This window comes from Scophthalmus maximus, chromosome 15, assembly GCF_022379125.1.
Source record: "Scophthalmus maximus strain ysfricsl-2021 chromosome 15, ASM2237912v1, whole genome shotgun sequence".
NCBI lineage: Eukaryota > Metazoa > Chordata > Actinopteri > Pleuronectiformes > Scophthalmidae > Scophthalmus > Scophthalmus maximus.
Window position 1 is genome coordinate 8,640,194 of NC_061529.1, and position 22,116 is coordinate 8,662,309.

Sequence of the window (22,116 nt, forward strand, 5' to 3'; positions counted from 1 at the left end):
TTAGCTCGCCTCAGTTCGTGCCCACTTGTCTCCAGACTTCAAGCTCCGTTATTGTTATGGGATAGCTCAGTGACATTTGACAACCACTCCGAAATGCCCAGAGTGCACTGAGACTGATCAGCAGGCCAGACGTGCTTAATATACAAACATCACTTGGCACTATGCTCTGAATGGGATTTCAGCGAATGAACAACATTGTGGTGGCATGGTATGTTTCTATGTTTTCTATTTTTAAAAAGCCTTAAGTGTATGGCAATTGTTCCCAATTGTTTTGACCTGTGATCCCTTCAAAATAATATTAATAATAGGTCTAGTCGTGACATGTTTACAGATGGTGAGAAGTTAAATCACAGTGTGGAGTGTGGATGAGCATTCGTATAACATAGTTGCAACCATAAAGCAAATGACTTGGAGAGCTTTAAAGTTGTAATACGGAATCTGCATACCAGCACATCTTTAACTCTGCGATTAACATATTATATCATATTTGTTTAATCTGTACAATATCTGAAACATACTGCATTTACAACTCACCATTTTACAGGGGGTTGAATATGTAATATATGAGACAAATTTCTGCCAATGTGTGTCAACATCATACAGCGGTGCGCACTAAACAAGTGAGTGATCTCTCACTTGCTTCACTCAAATCTCAACTCAGACAGCAGAGACGTGCCTCTTGGTAGACGGCCACTGCAGAACACTGCAGAATCTCAGAAGTGGGTGGGAAGCTGGTAAACATCGAGAAGCTCCCCCTGTTCTTGTTGTGAAGATGAAAGTAAGCGTCTCTGTCAAAATAAGGGAAGAGAGCCTGACGTTTTTCTCCGTAATGATAACTACAGGCAAGATGTTAAAGATTAATGAGAGGACTCTGTCAGGAAGGAATCCCTCAAGTTAAAACCCAGTCATCACAGGCAGAGTGGGTCTTTTGCCTTATTCCTATCTTGCTTTTCTTCCCTTCTTTCTCTCAGTCTGCCATTCTCTCCGTGTCAACACAGCAGGCAAGATGACAGACTCAACAATGAAGACACAGCCTGCATGACTAATTCACTGTACATAACAGGTCCAAGACCTCATCATGTAACTTTGCATGCAATCAAGTCCTTGAATGGTGATTGGTGTTATCCTGCGAAGCGACAGTCACCGAAAGGTCACCCGCAAAAAGTCCTGGACAACATGCAATACTAAAAGGCTGCCGTGACCTTCAGGCAGTGGCATTCTGGGAAGAGTGCCGTCATGATGTGGGGGGTAATTGAAACACAGTGCCGTGATTAGTGGAGGTTTTTATTCGTGACTTCATGAGAGTGAAAGGTTATGACGAAGCCGGGGTCATTCATTTTGATCCGATGCGGAACCATCACAGATGTTGAACGTTCACGTCATTGAACCTGATTTAAAAAAGTGTTTCCTGTGAAAATGAACCAATGTAGATGCCGGAAATCATCCATCATCCCTTGAATTTTAGTGGGAGATGGTTTTTACCCTTCGTGCTATCACAGTTTACAGGCTCAATAGTTCACAGCTTCCTCCTTAAGAGATAATCAAATGTAGCCCGGCTACACACTCCTCATGTATTTAAATGTATTCACTTGCCCTGAGGCATATACACTATAGTAAGGTTGAATGAGGATACGCTACAGTAAAGTTAGTGTTTTTAAGATGGATTAGCAACTTTGCAGGTGCCGGCAGAACCTTTTCAATTTTTTTCTGAAGGAGAAAAAAGAAAGATTGTGCAACCAAATTATTCAACTTGAGATCATTTCATGTAGTTTGCCTTAAAATCTATGGTATTCCACACCAGATCCATCATGTGAGATGACGGAGAGGGGCTTAGATTGGGTCAGTGAGCCGAACTTTATGGATCTATTGAGGGTCCAGTGGCCCACTGGGATTTGTCTGATGCCCGATGGCCGTGTTGAGCCATTTGCTCAATCTTGTACTTGAATGTGTTGTGAGTCCATCTGCAGATGCACAATTAAACTTATGACCAACTTTGCTCTTTTCATTTGGCATATTGCCACAACAGTGTCTGACAACTTTCAAAATTTTCCAAAGTTTATTTCTCCTATATGGCCAGCCCCTGCTATCGTCTTATATGATGTCTGTTTGTTTTTCTTGACATGAATCAGTCTTTGGGTTGTACGTTTTTTTAGACAGTAGGCTCGATTTAAGAACAAGGACATGTTTTGGTTTTTTTCTTTGAATGTCCAACCAGAAAAAAATCTATGCACTAATCAAAGCCTTGATGAGTTGAACTACAACACAAGGCCGGCTTTGCTCTGTTGCCGCTGACACCCGGGGTAATTGCCCTGCTCCACTGCTGAAATGTCACGGCTGCCCTCGTCCCAGGTGGGCTATTCCATCAACTAATAAATGCCATTGCCCCTCGATAATATCATACAACACTCGTGAAAATCAAAGCATCACCCACACCTCACCGCAGATGTAATTAGCGGCACTTATCAAGATCTAATTCGCTCGCTGCTAATATGAGGACTAATTTGAATGTGAATGGTGTGGCTGTGCGCTTTGTAATCATATAGCATTAAGGGGATTAACGGGACTCTAAATAAGCCAGTTAACCGGTGTTAATGTTTTCATTTGGTCTCGTAAACATGTTCCGTCATTTTATTGTGGCAGGACTGTCAAATCAGCTTTTTTTTGTTCAAGAATATCCTGCAAAAGACAGAAGTTTAAGTAAAATAAACTGCATTTCTGCCTTTTCATCACACTTTGTTTCAAAAAAGACAATATCTTTGGAATTTAAAAAAAGGATATATGCAGACAAACCGCCTCCAACGCACCCAAGGAGTATTTGGCTTTAATTTCAGACAGCGATTATCAAAGACCTTATCTCATTTATATGGTAATAACACCACTGATGTCGGCTCTGGCAGCGCAGACTGCGAGCTAAGCATGGATGGCCTTTTGTGGCCGGGGCCCTCGTTCGCTTCGTTCTTCCTGCCTGACTGCGCTGAGCGGCTAAGAGAGGTCAGTGTCTGAGGGGATCAAGCAGCATCTCCAGCCTGTGTCGGGGAGGAAATTTAATTTACTGTGACATATTGTTGGGTGCACTTATATGGGTAATATGTCGTCTTTTATTTTGGGATTCCTGCACAAGACGGTGGCTTGACCTTCAGCTGGGTTTATTAGCAGCAGGGATGTTGTTTGTTAGGTTGGAAGTCTGCGATTGCTAATAGCAATATGACGAATGAAAATGATGTCATTAGATGAGAAAACCTTAAAAATAACATCATGTATGTTTATGTATGTAAGTGTTGCAGCGTGAGGAGGGCTGTAGTAAGACCTACAGTATTTTCTCTATGGGCTATAGAGTTTGGAAGTGTTTTGTCTTTATTTACATGCAACCTTTTCAAAAGCAGAAAATGCGAGAGAAAAAGTGAATCAGATGTATTAAAGTACCCTCTCTTATCCGGTTTGTAACCATACTGTATGGTTCCCCCTCATCATATTGTAGGCTTCACTAGTGTAAACCTGAATAGCTCTTCGCTGTAATAAAACATTTTTGCAGCACACATTTTACAGAGCAGGAAAAGCACAGGGGAAACCAATGTGTTAACGATGGCTCAGTTCCATCAAGGGTCCCAGTGTCCCAGTGTCCCAGTGAGCCTGCACAATAACCAGGACCCTGTAATTCATTTTAATGTTATCAATTACACCTGAGCCGTGGCTGCGAAGACATGCCAAAATGTCTGCTGTGGGAAAAGGCTGCAGAACACTGAACCTTTTTCTTTATTATCAACTGGTGGGGGGACGCTGACCTTTTGCCTCGGACGTGCGGCTTTAGGCCCAGGCTTGACGTGCACGTAGCCATCGAGTGCATAACTAACGCACTTTATCACGTTAGAAATTTTAAAGTCAGCTAGAGATTTGACTAACTCATTGAGCAAATATTTGATTAATTGGTTGGCCAACAACACACGATTAAATCTGCCCCCCACTGTCATCATTTCTGACAAACAAAATCAACAACTGCTAACTATTGATAGAAATCCTGTGTTTGTCTGAAATCAAGGAGAAATTGATTTCAAAAAGTCTTGTACTTTTTGTCAATGTGGCTATTGACAAACAGGGGCAGGACTTAGAGATTGATCATTCACCAATGGCATAAAACAATAACAATAACAGTAATGATAAATAAGTAATGTTCCTCGGCAAACAAGTCTACTATATGACTCATAACTGTCAGAGATTGCTTTTAGCAATGAAAAGTGCTCTATAAATGAAATTTATTATTATTGTTATTATTATTATTACTATTCCAGAAATTAAATATCTTTAAAGGTTTTTTGGAAGAGATTTTATTTCTTCTATTTTTTCTAAATGGGGATATAATTCTTCCCTTTTTGCCCTCAATAAATTTAGAGAAACTTAGCAGGAATGGCCACTGCACATCTGGGGTGTGATTTGAATATATTGACGTGAAGCAGTGATATCCGCGTCAGAGCTGCTGCTAATGGGAGGTCGCCCAGAGGTCAAAAGAAAGAGGGAACTGTGCTGCGAACATGGGATGTGAGGGTAATGAGATATATGCCTAAAATGTTTCCTGAAAACTGAGTTCAGATCTTCGTTGTTTTTTTTTAGTGTGGAAACTTTTCAGTTAAAGGAGCTCTTTGACTGGGAGAAATGATAAACAATCTCGCCGCTTGGTTAGGGTTTTGTGGCAAAATGTCGTGTATTTGTAGGGAGAACATTTATTCTCTCCTGATCGCCAAGTGTCTGCTCTGAGCTTTAGCACTGACACGGACTGCACTCTGTATGATCTCTCTTTCCCTCGGCGTTCCCTGCATGTTGAAGAATGTGACCTGTCTACCGCACAGCAGCATGAGGACATTGATGAGAAGCACAGTATTGATTTTCTATGAAAACACTACTCTGCTTTGTTGCATTTCCTTAACCTTGGCTTCCGTGAACCCGAGGCTGTCCAATTCAATTTTTCTTTGCTGGATTTTTCATCTCCCCCTCTCAAGGGGAAATTTCATTAACTCTTTGCTCTGGCGCTTGGCATATGTTGTTCCACCCATGGCTCGGTTGATGGGGTGGAAAAATGAAAAAATGGGGAAAAGTTAATCTATTTTAACAAATTTAAGCACTCCGCTCCTAGTCAATGCTCAAAGGGAAATATGTCATATGTACATTTACAATTCCAAAAGTGTTGAGATTCACATTTGTCAATTCTCAACAAGTCTCAAGTGCAGAGCTTGTGGCAAACAGACGCCCACTGTCAGATGAGTATCAACAACAGTGTTTCATGCTGCGTTCTAAGCCCATTTGAGCTTCACAGTCTTGGCAGGTCAAAGCAGCGCTGCGAGCACCATCAGGCTTGTCACTGAGCTGAGATTTTGGATGTTGGAGGGCTGTTTAATAGGCGTAACATTTCCCCCCTGTCACCCCGGCAGGGGGCTGGACTAACTCGGTGCCTCTGGATGGAGCTTAAAGTTAACTCCTGCAACCTGTTTGGCTTCTTCACACTTTTGTTTCTAGATCACTCAGCACATACTAAGATGTGTCAGTGTTCCTGACAAATGCAACAACTGAAAATGCATTGCAACTTGTATTTCCAGTGTTGTCAGAGGCCTGTTTTTGTTTTGTTTTCCCCCTGACCATGGGGTTGACAGCCAAGGCCGTACGGCTGCAATTCTCCAGCCCCCTGCCCAACCTGTAAACTCCCGATGTAAACTAGGCCGGTGCGAAGAGAGAGAGTGAGAGAGAGAGGTGCTGCTGGGAGCATTGCATTATTCAGCCCGGTCCACTGAGCTCTGATAACACAAGTAGCACAACAGCAGCATATGAGCTCCATGCAAAGGCAGCCAAGAGAACCCAATTATTTCATATTGGCAATACCTCACACCCTGTTTCGAGTCCAAGTTAGCTTCCCTTGCTTTTTTAAACCTGAGAAATATGGAAATGCCACGAACAGCTGAGCATTTATGCACAGGCTGCAGAGGGTCTAGTGTGCAAACATGAATTAAAACATTGTTGCAGGCCACTTCCTCATAAAATCCTGCAAAACATCCCATTGTCACACACGTCGTCAAATTTGTCAACATGAACAGTTTACTTAGTAGGACATAAGAAGCTTTCCTCCAGATATTCACACGAGAAAATGTCATAAGGTGAAGAAACGCGCAAACCCCTCCGCTTGCCCCTCATCTAAACCCCGTCGTAAGGCTTTGATCAGCATAACCTGCCATATGTCAGAGAATGTTTACTGCATTTCGATTATATGCAGAGGTTGTTAACTTTTACAAGCTCTTCTGAATGACGGGGGAAGTGCATACGTCTTCACAAAAACTGTTGAGAAAATCTCTTTTTTTCCTTCTCCCCATCATGGCCTTTCTGCCGTGTCTGCCGGATCCGAGTGAATTAGATGTGGATGCAGTCGTGCTCATAAATCTTACAAACACTGAGGTAACGTGTTTCAGACTTGCTTACCAGGTGTAATTTGTCAAGAATGAAGTAACTCTATTCCACACAGAGCGCGCGCCCTTCTGCTTCAGTGGCTCGCTCCAGCCGTCAGGGTTCGGTGTTCAGTGTGCCATCACCGCATCCGACCATGGCAGAGTTGTTGTTATCAAGACCAAAAGTAAAACATGTACTTACTGATGGAGGTTGTCTCAGAACCAAAATCACAACAATCATGCTAAGAATAATTTCATGTTTTACAATTTGACACAAGTCCAAATCTGCCAATTCAACATTGCAGTGTATATACTTGGAAGTTATAACCACTTGGAAAGAAGTAAAACATTTTCAATTAGTTTACTGTACTCATTTTCTAGCACTCATATTTAATAGGAGAATTTGCATTTCATGCATTTGCTTTATACTCCTACTGTACCACATCATTTCAGAAGGCAATATTGTACTTTTTTTGTATTTTTTCATCACTATGTTTACTTTGCAAATCAATACACACAAAACATGTTATTCACTTCATGTGACACTGAAAGGTGCATTTATAATGAGTAGCCTACCCTTTATACAGTAATTATGTTTTGATGATAATACTTGGGAACTTTTACTGAGGCAGCATTATGAATGCTGGACATTTACTTAGCTAATTTAAGCTGCAATGAATCTGAATTATGTCAAGGGACTGAAGTTAAGCTCTAAAGTGAGTCTGGTTCCAATATATAAAATGACAACCTTTAATGACATTATTACATGATCTTCCTTTCAAATGAATTGACAGCTAAACGAAAACAATTAAGAAAAGCAGTGACAAGCTTAAAACCCCAAATTTTGTGTTGAAAACCAGAGAAAGCTGTTGATATACGTGAATATGTCCTTTCCAAGAAACAGAACTAAAGTCCTGTATGAGGTCAATTAAGGAAGGAAAATCAAGAGCTCATTACTTAAAACAACTTCAACCTTTTCATGTCCTGCGCACAAATCTAATGACATAGTAAATATCTGTAAAATGTGTTTCCATTGATTGTACGGGACAATGTGTCGTATGATTGGCTTTTATTAGCATGTTAATTAGGAGAAACGTTTAGTCAATAATGCTGCTCTAAACACAATTGAGTTGATTCCCTCCCCGGAGTCTGATCCGTAAGCTCAAGAATGTCTCTCTCATAAACAAGGAATTACCGCCGCAGCATCCAGATGCTGCTACACGACGTGCACATGCTCCGTCTGTGATATGATTCTTAAAGACTGAGGCTGAATTTGCATGACGAACATGTAGATGGAGTTTTCCCTGTGTCGCAGGGTCAAGCCATTTTGCTGTTATTGTTAGGATATGGTATTATAATAAAAATGTACTTACTGTGTTCAACTGTTCATCAAATGCGTGCCATCTAGAAAAACAGCAACTTCAGGTTAAATTAACTACATTTTTTTTTTAACATGTAATCCCACAAAATAATGGAGTCGGGGAATTATATCCTTTTTGAAAGGGGCTTACTCTGGCATGTTCAGCTATCTAACAATTGCAGTTAATATTAGAGCAGATAAGCACATGGTCCCAGTTATACTATGGTACTGTACGATGTGACAGTCGTCGTCCAGGGAAGGTGGTTTGATCAGACAGTCAGCTAAGAGTTTCATTGACAGAACTCAGATATTCTGCTTTAGGTGTGGTTTGTTCAGATCTGATTGACAGCGAAAGCCCACAACTGTCAGATCTGAAAGGTTGATGAATTCTGATGGGTGCATTGAAGTGTGTGACACCTTTTACCGCCGAAGAAAGAGGAAAGCCAAAACACAAACACACTGAATTTCATTTGGGGGGGGGAAACTGTTCCATTTTTCCTTTAGAGATGTGTATTTTTGTAGGAACAAGACACTTAAAGTTAGACGCTGATTGAGGAAAAATATGTTTTTCAGGGTCTTTGAAGCCAAAATATAAGTTTAATTGGATTCCCTGATCTGCTCTTCTGTGCTTTTGATCCGTTCCCTTAATTTGTTGAACTTTATCTACAAGATAAAATTGAATGAATTTCTGCTTTCACTTGAGCAATATACTTTATTGGTATAATACCTTCAAGGGTTGTAAAATAAACTGCAGAAGACAGCTAATGTCAGATAATGTTGCATTCGCAGAAGATGAGCGACAAGTTTTCTTTGTGGGTGGCCGTTGCATGTCAAATATGAGCTGAGGAACCTCCTCTACGTTCTCCATCCTTCTCTCAACATCCCCCCTACACACACACACACACACACACACACACACACACACACACACACACACATACACACACACATACTAACGCTCATACACACTTTCTTTTTACTCACGTTTGGATCTTTCCTGCTCACCGGCCCTTTCTGTCACGCCGGCTCTGGACTGTCATAGAAACAGATTGTGATCCAAGCCCCTCTCCTGTTCTCTGCAGTTACATAAATGTCACATACTGTCGGAGTCCTAAACAGTATTTTTAGACTGGCATAGACAGGGTCGATAATGATGCCAGCCTTCAACAGTGCCATTACATAACAAGGAAGGAAAAGGGGGGTTGGTGCACCAGCATGGCAGTTTTTTCAACAGTACGCTATACTTTTTTCCCCTTATCTGGCAGGCTTAGTTCAAGTACACTGAGCTGCGATACTGTATGAGGTGCACCCATGCTTGTTTGTTGTAGAAGAATACACTGTGGAAAAGTGATCTTACTGCAACCCATCATCGTTTTAAAGAATACATGTTTTTTATCGCATGCATCCCCAGACAGGCTGCTGCAGAAGGTTTTTCAGCAAATCAATCCACAGACATTTGAAAGGACTTGAGGATATGAGGTCTGTGGGCTTCTCCTAAGGCACAAAGGCCGTGGCGCTGCTGTTTACCCCCCGGGACTTTATCAATTAAATAGTAAGGATTACAGTATAGCAGTCCATTCAATATCTCCTGTGGCCTGTCAGCACCATGGACAGCATCAGACTGGTGCAGCTTTCCCCTCTGGACCCCCTATACGGTTCCTGCTACCTTCAGAATGTTTTGAAACAGAAATACCAAGGGAAGGAATCAGATCAAGTTTTCTGTGCACTGTTCTGACTGAGAGTAAAATCACTGACAAAAACTGTCTGAGGTGCTGTTCAGCAGCTGTTTTTGTCGGCTGGGACGGTAAAGTAGCAGAACATCTTCTTTGACCATATCATATAGAATGCCTTGCTCTACGTATATATTAATTTTAATTTAAATGGTTTGATTTGCTGTATCGATTTTTTTTAAGTTATTAAAACATTGCTTTGGGGATGCAATGTCACATGAAAGTTGAAATGCTTCGAGCACCAGTTGATCAATCAGCTGCATTGCTGAGGTATTGTTTTACTGATGGTTTCCTAACCACCATTGGAAATGCACCAAGACAAGCTGCACAATGTCTCTATCATGTTGTATTGCTTGGGAGTAAAACGTAATAAAATTACAACCAAGCAAAACAAAAAACAGACATTATGGGCTACACTAATAAAATGCAGGTACAGGACAAGTTAATCAAAGAGAATTGAAATGAGCAGACCTGACACTTCCAGTCTGACACATTAAGGATGCTGACAAATAAGCCGGGTATAATGCAAGGATTGATTGCCCTGAGTTTCTCTCCAAATGAAGCCTCTTACCTAGTAGGTAATTAGGAAGCGAGCAGATGCTAGTATTGAGCGCTCCGAGTGCCTGAGAGAGGCAGTAATTGTTTTCTGTTGATTACATGGCCTTTGGACAGAAAAATGGGTCACGGCGCCAGTGGCTGAGTAGACCTTCCACCGCACAGTGTTACAACAAATACGCAAGCATGGGAAAGTGTGAGGAAGGGAATGGAAACGCGACCGAAAAGGTGACTTCATCTTCCAACAGTGAAAGCTGCTTAAAGATCAAGGCAAAATTTGGAAATTGAATTGGCAATTTTACAATAACAAATGATAAAATAGAGAAATATGTAACAATGTGAAAGTTACAGTTCACTGCTTAATTGTTTGGGTTCAGTCTTACTGCCCCTCAAGGTGTTGCTTTCTTCAGTGGGTCTAAAAACAACAACACTACACTACCTGTTCAGCACCAAATGGCAGACAGACATTGTAAGTGAACCATAGTGGAGCATCTAGCAGCTTAAGAAGCAAATAATTCCTTCATAAGTTGGTAGAGACCCAAAACTGAGCTCAAGAGGAGTAAATATTGTTTTGTTTTCCTCACATTTCCTTTGGTTCCTTTTAGGTCGTTGTTGTTATAATTAGTCCATTACTTTTACTAAGTCAAGTCAAGATGTTTTATGAATTGTTTAATATCCGATTTAAGCGTTTCTCTTACCTTTCTTCTTAAAAAATCTAAATAAAACCACCAGTACTAAATATTCTGGCATTAACAAAACTTCATACAGGCTTTTTTATTAAGATAAGTTGCGCAGAACTGTGCGCACATATTTATCATACAACAAATGGAGAGCGTCGTTAGAGATGTGCAGTGAGTGGCCCTTTAGTCCTGTAAGAAAAAACCTCAGTCTCTTTATTGGCAGAAATCCATAGAGAAGATTCTGTGAAATTTAAATTTTATTGAATGCTGGCGCCATCTGCTGGTCACAACCTCAACACTCTCCTTCTCCTGTGAGTTGTGTGACGGTGTGAGGTCACCATGAACCAAATCATGTGGCAGGGCAAAACCTCATCTGCCACAGCCAGCTGTCAATAAGAAATATATTAAATATATATATATATATATATATATATATATATATATTGTTGACTGGGAACCACAGATTTGTGGTGGGCACTGACAGTTTCCTGCAAAACATCTTCCAAAGGTCCAAAGTTCATCTGGGTGACGCAGTTTCAACGTCAACACAATGGCAAAGGCCTTAATTTACATTTGGTAATCTAGCAGATTAAGAAGGATAGCTCAAAGATAAATAGGGCTGCCCCTCGTTCTTTTTCCACAGTTGAACTCCTCTTGGCTGTGCCGAATGTTGCCCGGGCAACCTCATGTCACTGTGTCAGAGTTACAATATCCCTCTGTCTCAGCTCGGCTCATCTGTTCAGTTGATTACGCCTGTGCAGTGTCTTCAATGTATCTTCTGTCTGACAACAACTGAAAACAAAAACTACATTACATTTACATATTGTAGACTACAACTTGTAAATGTCATGTTGTTTTTGTTGCAGGTAAGTTTGTAAAAAAAAAAGGAAAGGAAATAGATCCCCCAACACACAACACATGCGCACACATCACTTTGACAAGTAATTAAAAGTTCAAATAGGCTACACTGTTTTCATTAATGTACCAATTGATGTTCGTAAAATATTTCCTACTTTGGTGATATTCGAGATAAGCCAGATGGCATTGCAAGCACATTGAATTAGTCATTTTTCCAACATTGTCATTAACCAAATTTAAAAAAGTTTAATGCTCAATAAATCATTCAACATTTTTTCCCCTGTATTTTGGAACTCATAAAGACCAAAACCAACACAAACCAAAAGAATCTAGGCCTATATACTGTAATTGTAGGTTATAATACCAGATAGTATTGAAAACAGTATTTGACACAATACACACACAAACATGGACTTCATTTTTCCGGTGCGTGATGGAATAGAGACACTTTCATTGTGTGAAATTGCTGTTTATACTGCACAGACAACTATTTCAAGAAAAAGAGTGAATTGTGCGTGCGTGCGTGCGTGCGTGCGTGCGTGCGTGCGTGCGTGCGTGCGTGCGTGTGTTTCCACTTGTCCCAGCCGTGTTCATGTTTGTGTACCTGGCGGAGTGTAGGAGGCCCAGACAGTTTTACTGGAATGCCTATGAGTGGGCAGCTGGCTTGTTAAAAACTCTGTAGAGATTTGTTGTCAGCACACATATGGGAAAAATGTGTTTTGGCTCAATAGTGACAACTATATATTGTAATTTGTTCCCCTACAAATGGAGCAGTTGAGTCACGACAACTAAAATTTCGCACACACGCTCTCCCGTTGTCATAGGAGGTATCCACTGTGGTGCAAGTGAAAAAAAAAACCCCAATATGATTCATGCAGCTTTTGAGGATAAGACGCAGAACACAAAACCACGCAGATCAGGAGCCTCAGAAGTCAGAACGTCCGCCGTGTCTTTCAAGCCTCCGTCCATGTTGGAGGAATATTCTGTGCAGCAGGGAGAAGTCGGAGAAACCACAGTCATGTAGAAAAAGCTGGGCTGTGGCCTCCGTCTTGCAGCAGTTCCTCCCCCTCGTCTGGAAGCTGCTGAGTTCTTCTCCAGATGTGGCTGCCTGATCTTTTTAATGATACACTGGCGCAGGCAGAGCAAAACAGAAATGGGGGGGGGGCTGAAAACAACACAAACAAGGCTCCGTGAGAGGCGGGGGTGATGAGCGAGCTTGCTCATGTGTTTGAGCTTTCTTTGCACAGCCTATAATGAGTAATTCTACTTTCACTTTACTTGGTTTTATTGGACTTTTGGAGAGGTAAGAACTACAGTATAGAATTATACAAGAGGATGTTCCTGTTGCTCTGGAGCCTTTTTCCCTATGAGGATATTCTCTGAGGTTTTGAGAAAGAAAACAGGATCTTTGACATGAGTTCACTAGGACGTATTGATACTGAAATGGTTCACTGGGCCTTTTAATCAAGATCAAATGTAACTGCAACAGCCGATAGTCATGAAAACAATGATGGCCTTTCACATGAACATTTTTTTCAGCCTTTGTATTCCATTTAAGTGAAATGTAAGTCCAGGCTTTCCACCCTGAATGAAAACATGACATCAACAAATGCTCTCTAAAAAACCAGCCAGGAATTTCCCTGATGAGACATCTGCGTGTTGCTGGGTGATTTCTTTCCCCCCTCTCACACTCGCAGTTATGCCAGTTGCTTAACCAGCAGGTGTCTTTGACTTGGTCATCCTCCAGAGAGAACAGGTTGCACAGCTGTCTGGCGCGCACACACACATGTGTGTGTGTGTGTGTGTGTGTGTGTGTGTGTGTGTGTGTGCGCGAAAAGAGGGCGAAAGCGGAACTTAATGAACGATGGCAAACAACTTCTTTACTCGGGTGGACTCTCGGGTTCTCGTTGGACAGCTCTGGCAGGGAGATGCCCCTCCGCTCCGTCTTTTGTGCGTGCAAGTGGGCCAAACAAAAGCTTATTGAGGAATCTCCGGGAAGCCCAAGCTGTTGGAAAGGAATGCCCCCCTCTGTCTTGTGGATCAGTGCTTCAGTCTTAATCAGTCACCAGAGGGCCTGGTGGGCTGGGGGCCTCCGGGCCATGGCGGGCGGACAGGAACTCACTCACTCTTGACCTCTCTTGGCTCAATAAAATCTGTTAGCTGAACACAGACGGGCAAACGGCTGGTGATTGTTGCCGATAAATCAAACTAACTGCCCCTATTAGCCTTTTTCATCCGCATACTGGCTCAACCCTTATGTAATCTCTGCCAAGTCGGGGAGTGACTAATTATTCAAATGTCTGGAAAACGAGTGCAACATTGCAGTGACCCTAAAGTGTCATATGCAAGGTTTCGATGAATGACAACGAATAGTGAACACAGTTTCTTGGACAGACTTTAGATTTGTCTTTCTAGAAAAGAGCAATTTCGTTTGTCTCAACCCTTATGTAATCTCTGCCAAGTCAGGGAGTGACTAATTATTCCAATGTACTGTATACGTCGTCCCTTTTTAGTTTTATTTTCTCCAAACAAAAAATAATAATAAATAAAATAATAAAATTGGTGGCCAGTGAGAAGCTAGTGGCAAAGTCCAGCTTCCAAAGTCAAAGTGGAAAAAGTTGGAAGTTTCTTTTGTGGAGCAGAAATAATGGAAACATAAAGGGTGTGTGTTTCCCACTATTAAGGCGGAGTTTTCTCCCCGGGGTCCTGAGCCAAACTGGCGTTATGTAACGGATTCACTGCTTCTCATCCTGATGTGGAAGTGACCCGAGAGTTCCCGGGCAGTCAGGACATGGAGCATGCGCTCGTTCCCAGGGCTCCGTCCGCACAAGGGGAGTGGAGGATGTGGTAAGACAATTGTTCAGCCTCCAGCTTAATTGACAACTGACCTCGAACGCTGCCAAGGACCAAGTCTGCGTTGGTTAATACTCAACTCGGGGCTGCTGCTTTCTGTGCCTGAAGGGGGATCTGGGGGGGGGGGGGGGGGGGGGAAATGGCACTTTAGATTTTGAAAGCAGCCGGACACACGCGAACATGGGCAGCGGTCCGAGCCGGGGGAAGAAGGTCGCTCCTGCGCGTGCCAGCGAGGGGACCGTGGCCGGAGCTGCAGCCGGCGTCACTTCAGCCGAACGGGACAGCCGTCCGCTCCGGCCCCCGCAGGGCCGCGCGCAGCCGGACCGCCACAGCGAGGGGCCCGACTCCGACCTCTCCGGGGAGGACGACGACGACGCCGACGGCGGCGGCGGCGGCGTCGTCGGCGGGCCGGACGCGGTTCTGGCCGGCGGGCTTTCCGCGGAGAGGCCGCCTGCCAAGAAGAGTTTCGTGAAATCCAAAACGTACGGCCTGTGCCACCTCGGCCGCGCGGACGCCGAGGACGAGGGGAGCAGAGCCGAGGAGCCACGTGGCCCCCGCGGCGCGTCAGAGGATGTCAACAAGAGGCGCAACGACGCGTTCACGCGCCCACAAAAACGCACGTGCTCCAGTCAGCGCAGTGTAAGGACCTGTGTATTCTTTTCTAATATTGCATTAGGAGTGCCGTTGGATTTACGCACAAATTGACAGTTTGTTCTATAGCAGACTGGTTCTAAAATGACAGTGATGAGGTTGTCTTCTCTCTTCTTGCCTCCTCACAACAGAGCTTGGTGACAAGAGGGGCTCCGCTGGACGCTGTCCCCGCGTCAGAAAAACAATCGTGAGTTGACAACTCTATGATACATAATTGATCGATGGAGCTCAGGAGAGTAGTAAAAGCCGAGCAGGGGGCCGGGTCCAATTTAACTTACAGGGATCGAAATACCAACCCAGTGTTGTCAGTGCAGATCAGATTTGTCCGAAGTCTGCGGGCAGGGGAAGTAACAAACAAGTGTGCATGAAAACCGGAAGCACAACAAGGACATATTCACTTCCAAAGCCTTGATGACTTCAGAACAGCATTGCAACACATCCCAGTGAAACTTTATCAGTTGATTATTTAAATGTCATCGTGGATTGTTTTACTCCAAAACAAAAAGATTTAACTCATCATAATGCACTTATGGGCTCTATGTCCCTATAGATTTCCTGTTATGTTTTTTTTTTTTAATCAGCTTTTCGTTGACATGCTCCTAAACTCTCCCCAGGACATTTGGCAGCTGCCATAGATCCTCTCTCACGACACCAGTCATCCTGTACGACGGATCAGAAGAGGAGCTGATGGACACTATTGAGAGAGAGTTCAGTTGACCCCCCCCCCCCCCCCCCCCCCCCCCCCCCCAGCTGAGCTACTGTCCCATTGATCCGTCTTCATGGGACACATCAGATTAAGGGGAACCAGGATTATTTCTGACAAATTCCCTGCTACATCGGGGGAAGGCATATTCCATGCAGGGTACATTCAACATCGTTTGTGTTGAACTTACACCGCTGCAGCCCCACTACGCCTTTGAATGCACCTATCTTACTTAACAACAAGTGACAGTTTCATTCTGGAGTTAATACACCAGCCTGAACAGATGCCAGCAGGTTTCTCTCAGACACCAGAGCGGTGGACTGAAAGAGGCCAGCTTGGTTTGTTGTCTGTCTGCTGTGCTAAGACGTCACCGACACCCTCTCCATCCTGCTGGCCTCCCACAGAGCGCGCACCTTACTTGTTACCCATTACTTAACTCTACTTCAACTTGTCTGTTAATAGGTGAAGGAGTGAACACAGGCAGCACTCTGACTGCTGGAACTCCAGCAGTTCTGCGAATTTGAGCACATTCCTATGACTGTACTAAATGCAAAGATAACATTTTCCACCAGCAGTTTTGTACGCATAGTAATATGGCTCATGAATGGCAACCCTGCAAAGGTATGAGCTGTGACTGTTTATTTAAAGTTTCCTTCCTGACCACAGTTCCTGAATTTCTCCGCCCTAAAGAAGAAATGTGTGGCAGCAGAGAGACTTTCAGTGCAGGCTCAGTTTGAACCAGCTGCATTTCTGCTGATGACACATCAGCCACATTCAAGCAACGAAGGCCTGCTGACACCTAGTGGTGGAACAGGGTAGTTTCGTTCATGGAGCTTTTTTTTGGTTTATTTTAATTATACATATCAGAACACTTAGTTAAAGGAAATGTGCATTTCAACCAGAATAATTTTGTAAAAAAATATATATATTTCAAATAAACATGGACTATGCTGTATTTTAGAACACGTGGGAGAGAAACTGTTTATGTGTGCTTGTACGTTTACCTTTGTGAAGACCATTTGCAGTCATTCATTTTTTCATAGGGCTGTTTGAGGGTTAAGACTTGCTTTTAGGGTTAGGGTTAAATTAAGGGGTAAAGGTTGGGGATAGAAAAGAAATACAAAATGCTGTGTGTGTGTGTGTGTGTGTGTATATATGTGTGTGTGTGTGTGTGTGTGTGTGTGTGTGTGTGTGTGTGTGTGTGTGTGTGTGTGTGTGTGTGTGTGTGTGTGTGTGTGTGTGTGTGTGTGTGTGTGTGTGTGTGTGTGTGTGTGTGTGTGTGTGTGTGTGTGTGCGCGCGTGCGCGTCCTGTCCAATAATAATAATCCACATCAGAGGCAAAATCTTCATCTGTTTCATTTAACCATCATCACCACCATGAACACAATAATCAATTATATATAGTACTATAAAATATTCTGCACATATTAAAAATATGCATTCAATAAAAAATACTTTCCCAAAGTGTGAGTAAGACATGCACACTGAAGGAAGCACTTAAATAAATACTAAAATAAAAACTGTTGGACATTGCATTGATTTTGGCATTTAGGAAATCATTTGTGTAAATAGTTTGTGTTATTGTTGCTCCTCTGAAGGCCTGTAGAAAGACATCCTCCTCTGTACTGCTGTGAGGAGTTTGTGAGGCAGGAGGGGAAGTTGATTCCTGAGCACCTCAAGGCTCCACACACTCGTTGCAATGTAGTCTTCACAAATCCTGTCAAAAGAGAAACAGAAACTGCCATTTCTCATTTCTATTTTGGGAAAATTACATGAACAGATAAAAAAATATATCTTGATCTATAAATAAAGAGCCAACTATTTTTGCTTGCCATAGCGGGACATGCACAGGTGAAACTAGTATCATTACCGTGGCTCGAACATGCAATGAAGCCATTGTTAATCTTAAAAAAATCCACTTGTGTTTGACAAGTCAAAACATCTGTTTCTGTTGCCGCGTTAAAATTATGTTTATTTTTTATTTATATATCTGTGGTGTTTGTTAATAAAATATTTTTTGTCATGAAAGATAATAATAATAATAATAATAATTTTAATTTATAGAGCACACAAATCTTACCTGTACAGAGGATATGGTTGCGTCTGGAAAACGAGTGCATCATTGCAGTGACCCTAAAGTGCAATAGGCATGGTTTCAATGAATGACAATGAATAGTGAACACAGTTTCTTGGACAAACTTTATATTTTTCTAAATAGAGCAATTTCGTTTGTTCTGATGATTTTCAAACTAAGGTCTGTAAAATTAGAATTTATTTCACATCTACTTTCCAGCTTCTGCAGTGATACTTACAGTGTCAACCAGGAGGATGTCGTCACAACTTCCACCAAACACAATAACATCAGAGTTTTTCCCAAGACACGCTGTGTGCCACAACCTTGGTTTGGAGAAGAATAAATACATACACAAAATCTGCTCATATTCTTACAAAAAGACCATCTTACTATCTGTCGATAAAGGATTAATAAACCAGACTATACATTCATAAGTACACAACAACAACTACAACACTGATTTGTTGCTACCTTGGCTTATCCGTATGGGTATGTTCGACTTCTCTCCATTTCTTTGTTTCAACATCAAGCAGCCACCCATCACCTGATGGGGGATAATGTGTTTTTTTAATGAGCTTAAAAAAACAGGAACAGAGGAAATAAATGTTGTTGTTTTTAAATAGTCTTACTCATTGGTTTGCAGTCTGAACTGAGACCTCCAAACAGGAACAAGGTGCTGTCTGATACCGCTGTGAGTGTGTGCCACGATCTGCCCACTGGAGCGGTGGTAACGGGGGTTCTGGAAAACATATTTTGCACAATGCAGTCAAAGACACACTTGTTAAAACACATAATACCTTTTTAAATATTAATGATAATGAGAAGAAGTATGAGTTTCAATCTTTTTCAAATTTTCTTTGGTCACAGTAGTCACATACGCACATTTCTGACCAAGTCCATGTTTCAAAGTCCAGACAGTGAACGTCACTTGACCTGGTTTCCTGTATTTTAAAAAACACCACAGGAGAACAAGTTACAAATGGCAGACTTTGACTAATATTTTGTGTATTAAAGACTACGCAGGCAGCATTAATAGCATGTAGAGCTCTCACCCTGACTCTGCCTCCACATATGTATCCTCTACAACCAGTTGTGGCACTGGTGTGGGCAGCCCTGGGGGCGGGAGCACGGCCCTGCACACAAACGCTTTCTTAAAAATTCCCAATACTGCTTCCTCTGCTGTATCATAAACATATGTCACAAATCTAAATCTATGTTAGCCAGTATGTGACTGACTTACATGGGTCTGTGGTTCACTCCAACTGGCTTGCATGGGGTCAAATATATGAACCTCGTTGTTCCAACCCCAGAAGACCCCCATCTGAAAATAACCAGATAGCTACATGATACAAGGGAAAACCGACTGATTTCTAGTTTTTAACACAATTTGACTCCAGAAGGTAGTGTTTGTGCGCTACACGGTGGTGTAGAGGCTAGTCGCCTCAGAGCAAGAAGGACCTTGGTTCGCATCCCGTTTCGAACGATTCAAGAGCAATTATGGTTTTACAAACAGTTCTTGCGTGAGTCCCGATATCATACAAGAAGGAGGTCAACAAAACTAAAATGTTACCCATGTTTCATCTACAATGTAGCTTCTGTTCCTGTTGTCGCGATCAGTCGACGACTTGAGACCATATCCTCCAAAGTACATTAACCTGCATTATATCAGAGAAAGACACCCGGAATTAAATTGCGAAAGCTGTGCAACATGAACACACAGTAATCATGGAGTATAAGTTTCACGACATCTACACTGCCCCTTTCCCAGACAACTGGAAACAGCAATATGTGGAAATTGACGTCCTCAGACTGCTTACCGTCCTTTGTAAACCCAGCAGGACAGTTTGTCTCGAGGTGAGGGAGCAGAGCCCATCTTGTGTTTGATCTTCTTCCACGTGTATTTACCGTCTGTCAGGTTGACACTGTAGAGCTGTTTGAAGGCAAACACTGATCACTTCTTCATGTCAACCCTGTCCGATCTGTGACCTCAGGGGGTGTGCGCACTGATGCACTGGGCATCATTCACACAAATTTGTTTGTGTTTTTCAATGAGGACTGTCTGTTTTTCTGCACAGGGCTTCTGATGCATCTGCCTCTGTCAGCAGTGAGTCCGTTTTGTTGCTCAGAAAAATTTTGAGAGGTACTTTACATTCAAACACTTTAAATTTTACGAAGAAACTGAGACAAACGGCAAAAATTCCTCATCAAATCTCATTTGATTCAGTGCTGGATCAGTGTGGCCACACCCTTACATAAGCTGTTTTCAGACATGAACTGAATAAAACCACTGGAACTGCAACTTTTCCTGGTGTGTTCTCGCATTGGCTCACACAGACATTTTGCAAAAGAAAATTTGGAGCAACATTTGTGGACATTTTCCTTCTAACATACAGCCCCTCTGGAAAAGTTCGCAAAAACGTCCGGACTTCAGTGCATGTCTGAATGCAGAGCTATACTAACACATACTGCTGTGTTATTGCAATAACATTTCATTTAACAAAATAAATAGATAAATGAATAAGAGAAACAAGTTCATCATTATGTGTCTTGACAGCACCAGTTACCAGCCTCACCTGATTGGTCTGTCCATTGTCATCACAACCTCCAAATATGTACATGTGTCCGTTCAGGGCGCAGCCACAGGTCCCTGACATGGAGGGAGGCACTTCCCCTGTCATGTGAAATACTTTCCTTCAGAAAAGACACAAAAACACACTATTGACTATACAGATGCACTTATGCCATGACACATTTTCCGACAACAGAACGCTCCAGGCGAGAGAATGTGACGACCACCAGAAAGAGAGAAGATGGGGGAATGTGATGAGTAAACATACTGTTAGACAAAAAAATTGTTTGTTTGCCCTCTGTTTTGACCAAAAGCAGGTGTGTTTGGGATAAATTCAATTTTCTTACCATACACCTTGTTGTAAGTCATAAACCCAGATTTCATCATTGGGTAGGAGAACTTCATTAACAGCAACTGACTGTGGAGATTAAAACATGTCTATCACAATGAAATGAATAAGTGCAGTACGTCTTAGGCAATGGAATTACTGTATGTCTTTGATATAAAAATAACAATTACAATACTAAATACAAAACTATGCAAACAAGATTTGTGAAATGCGCAATCAATGCGCTAATCTTAACTTTTCTTCTCAGATACATTCAAATCCATATTGTGGAAACGCAAAAAAATTGAATAACTAATCAAAAGCATCTTAATTTATTCGAGAGTATGCGTTTGTTGTCTTTGGAGATTCTCATTCATCCAGGTCATGGATATCCAGAGGCGTAGCATTAATACATTTGTCTGGATAGGAATCTACAACCAGTTGTTCCTGATTCCACGCCTTTGTATGTATTTCTTATCGAATGTGGTTCGACCAGTGCTTGACCTGCTTGACCCCCCCACTGTGCACGACACAGAAACTGTGCCCTTTAAAGCAAACGGCAAAACACATTACACACAGGCCAGTTTGCTGTGTTGGTTTAGTGTGTGTTTGTTTTGCTCACCACGTAGCCTCCCCACACGTACAGCAGACCCTCCTCCACCACGGCCGTGTGTCCGCTCCTCTTCCGGGCCACCAGCTCGGGGCGGGGCCTCCCGACTGGAGAAGCCTCCATGACCGACCGTCAGCTGGTGAGAGAAACAAGCGGGACATCTGTCGGAGAATGTCAGAGGAGCCTCCTGGGCTGCAGTCAGTCACACGGTTGTAAAGCAAAAGGAATTGAGTTCTGTGTCAGCGGACACAAATGTTACTGTCGTGGTTTAAGATAGAAGAAGGATAAATTGTGAGGTGTTGTTGGTACATAAATCCGTAGCCTGTACGTAACATCACGGTCGCTTCCTCGGTGGTCTGAGGTAGAATACAGAAAAATGATCACACAGACACACACACACAATTACATCAATAAATAAAAACTCACAGGCTGCGGGACACTATTCCATCGACCCCTTTGCTTTTCTTTGCCAGGTTGTGGAGGAAAAACAAACCTTTATCGTCCAGCTGCCTTGGGAACAGCAGGAAAGAGTCGTTCCTCTGACCAATTGTATCATGAGTTGGCCTGAAAAAAAGCCCCTTCCTTTTTTCAAAATAAAATCCCTGTTTACGTGCTGAGTTTTAAAGCCACATTGAAGAAGAAGAAATAAAGGTGTAATATCACTAGAATAAAGTCGTCATATCACGAGAATAAAGTTGTCATTTAACGAGAAACAATTCATAA

General features: G+C 42.4%; 2 protein-coding genes across 2 annotated transcripts; one reads left to right on the forward strand and one right to left on the reverse strand.

Moving 5' to 3' along the window:
• The first annotated feature begins 14,339 nt into the window (after window positions 1–14,339).
• On the forward strand, window positions 14,340–16,772 carry LOC118286455 (cystin-1). Its single transcript, XM_035610915.2, has 3 exons — window positions 14,340–15,097; window positions 15,241–15,296; window positions 15,724–16,772. The coding sequence occupies exons 1-3, from the start codon at window positions 14,639–14,641 to the stop codon at window positions 15,824–15,826; spliced, it is 618 nt and encodes a 205-aa protein (XP_035466808.2). The 5' UTR covers window positions 14,340–14,638; the 3' UTR covers window positions 15,827–16,772.
• A 383-nt stretch (window positions 16,773–17,155) lies between these two features.
• LOC118286454 (kelch domain-containing protein 1) lies at window positions 17,156–21,961 on the reverse strand. The gene is made up of 14 exons (XM_035610914.2): window positions 21,820–21,961; window positions 21,406–21,529; window positions 20,803–20,873; window positions 20,460–20,577; window positions 19,704–19,816; window positions 19,457–19,541; window positions 19,127–19,207; window positions 18,939–19,019; window positions 18,769–18,827; window positions 18,516–18,625; window positions 18,358–18,430; window positions 18,125–18,209; window positions 17,893–17,945; window positions 17,156–17,529 (listed from the first exon to the last, which is right to left on the reverse strand). Exons 2-14 carry the CDS (start codon window positions 21,514–21,516, stop codon window positions 17,391–17,393), a joined length of 1,179 nt encoding a protein of 392 aa, XP_035466807.2. The 5' UTR covers window positions 21,517–21,529; window positions 21,820–21,961; the 3' UTR covers window positions 17,156–17,390.
• Window positions 21,962–22,116: the final 155 nt, after the last annotated feature.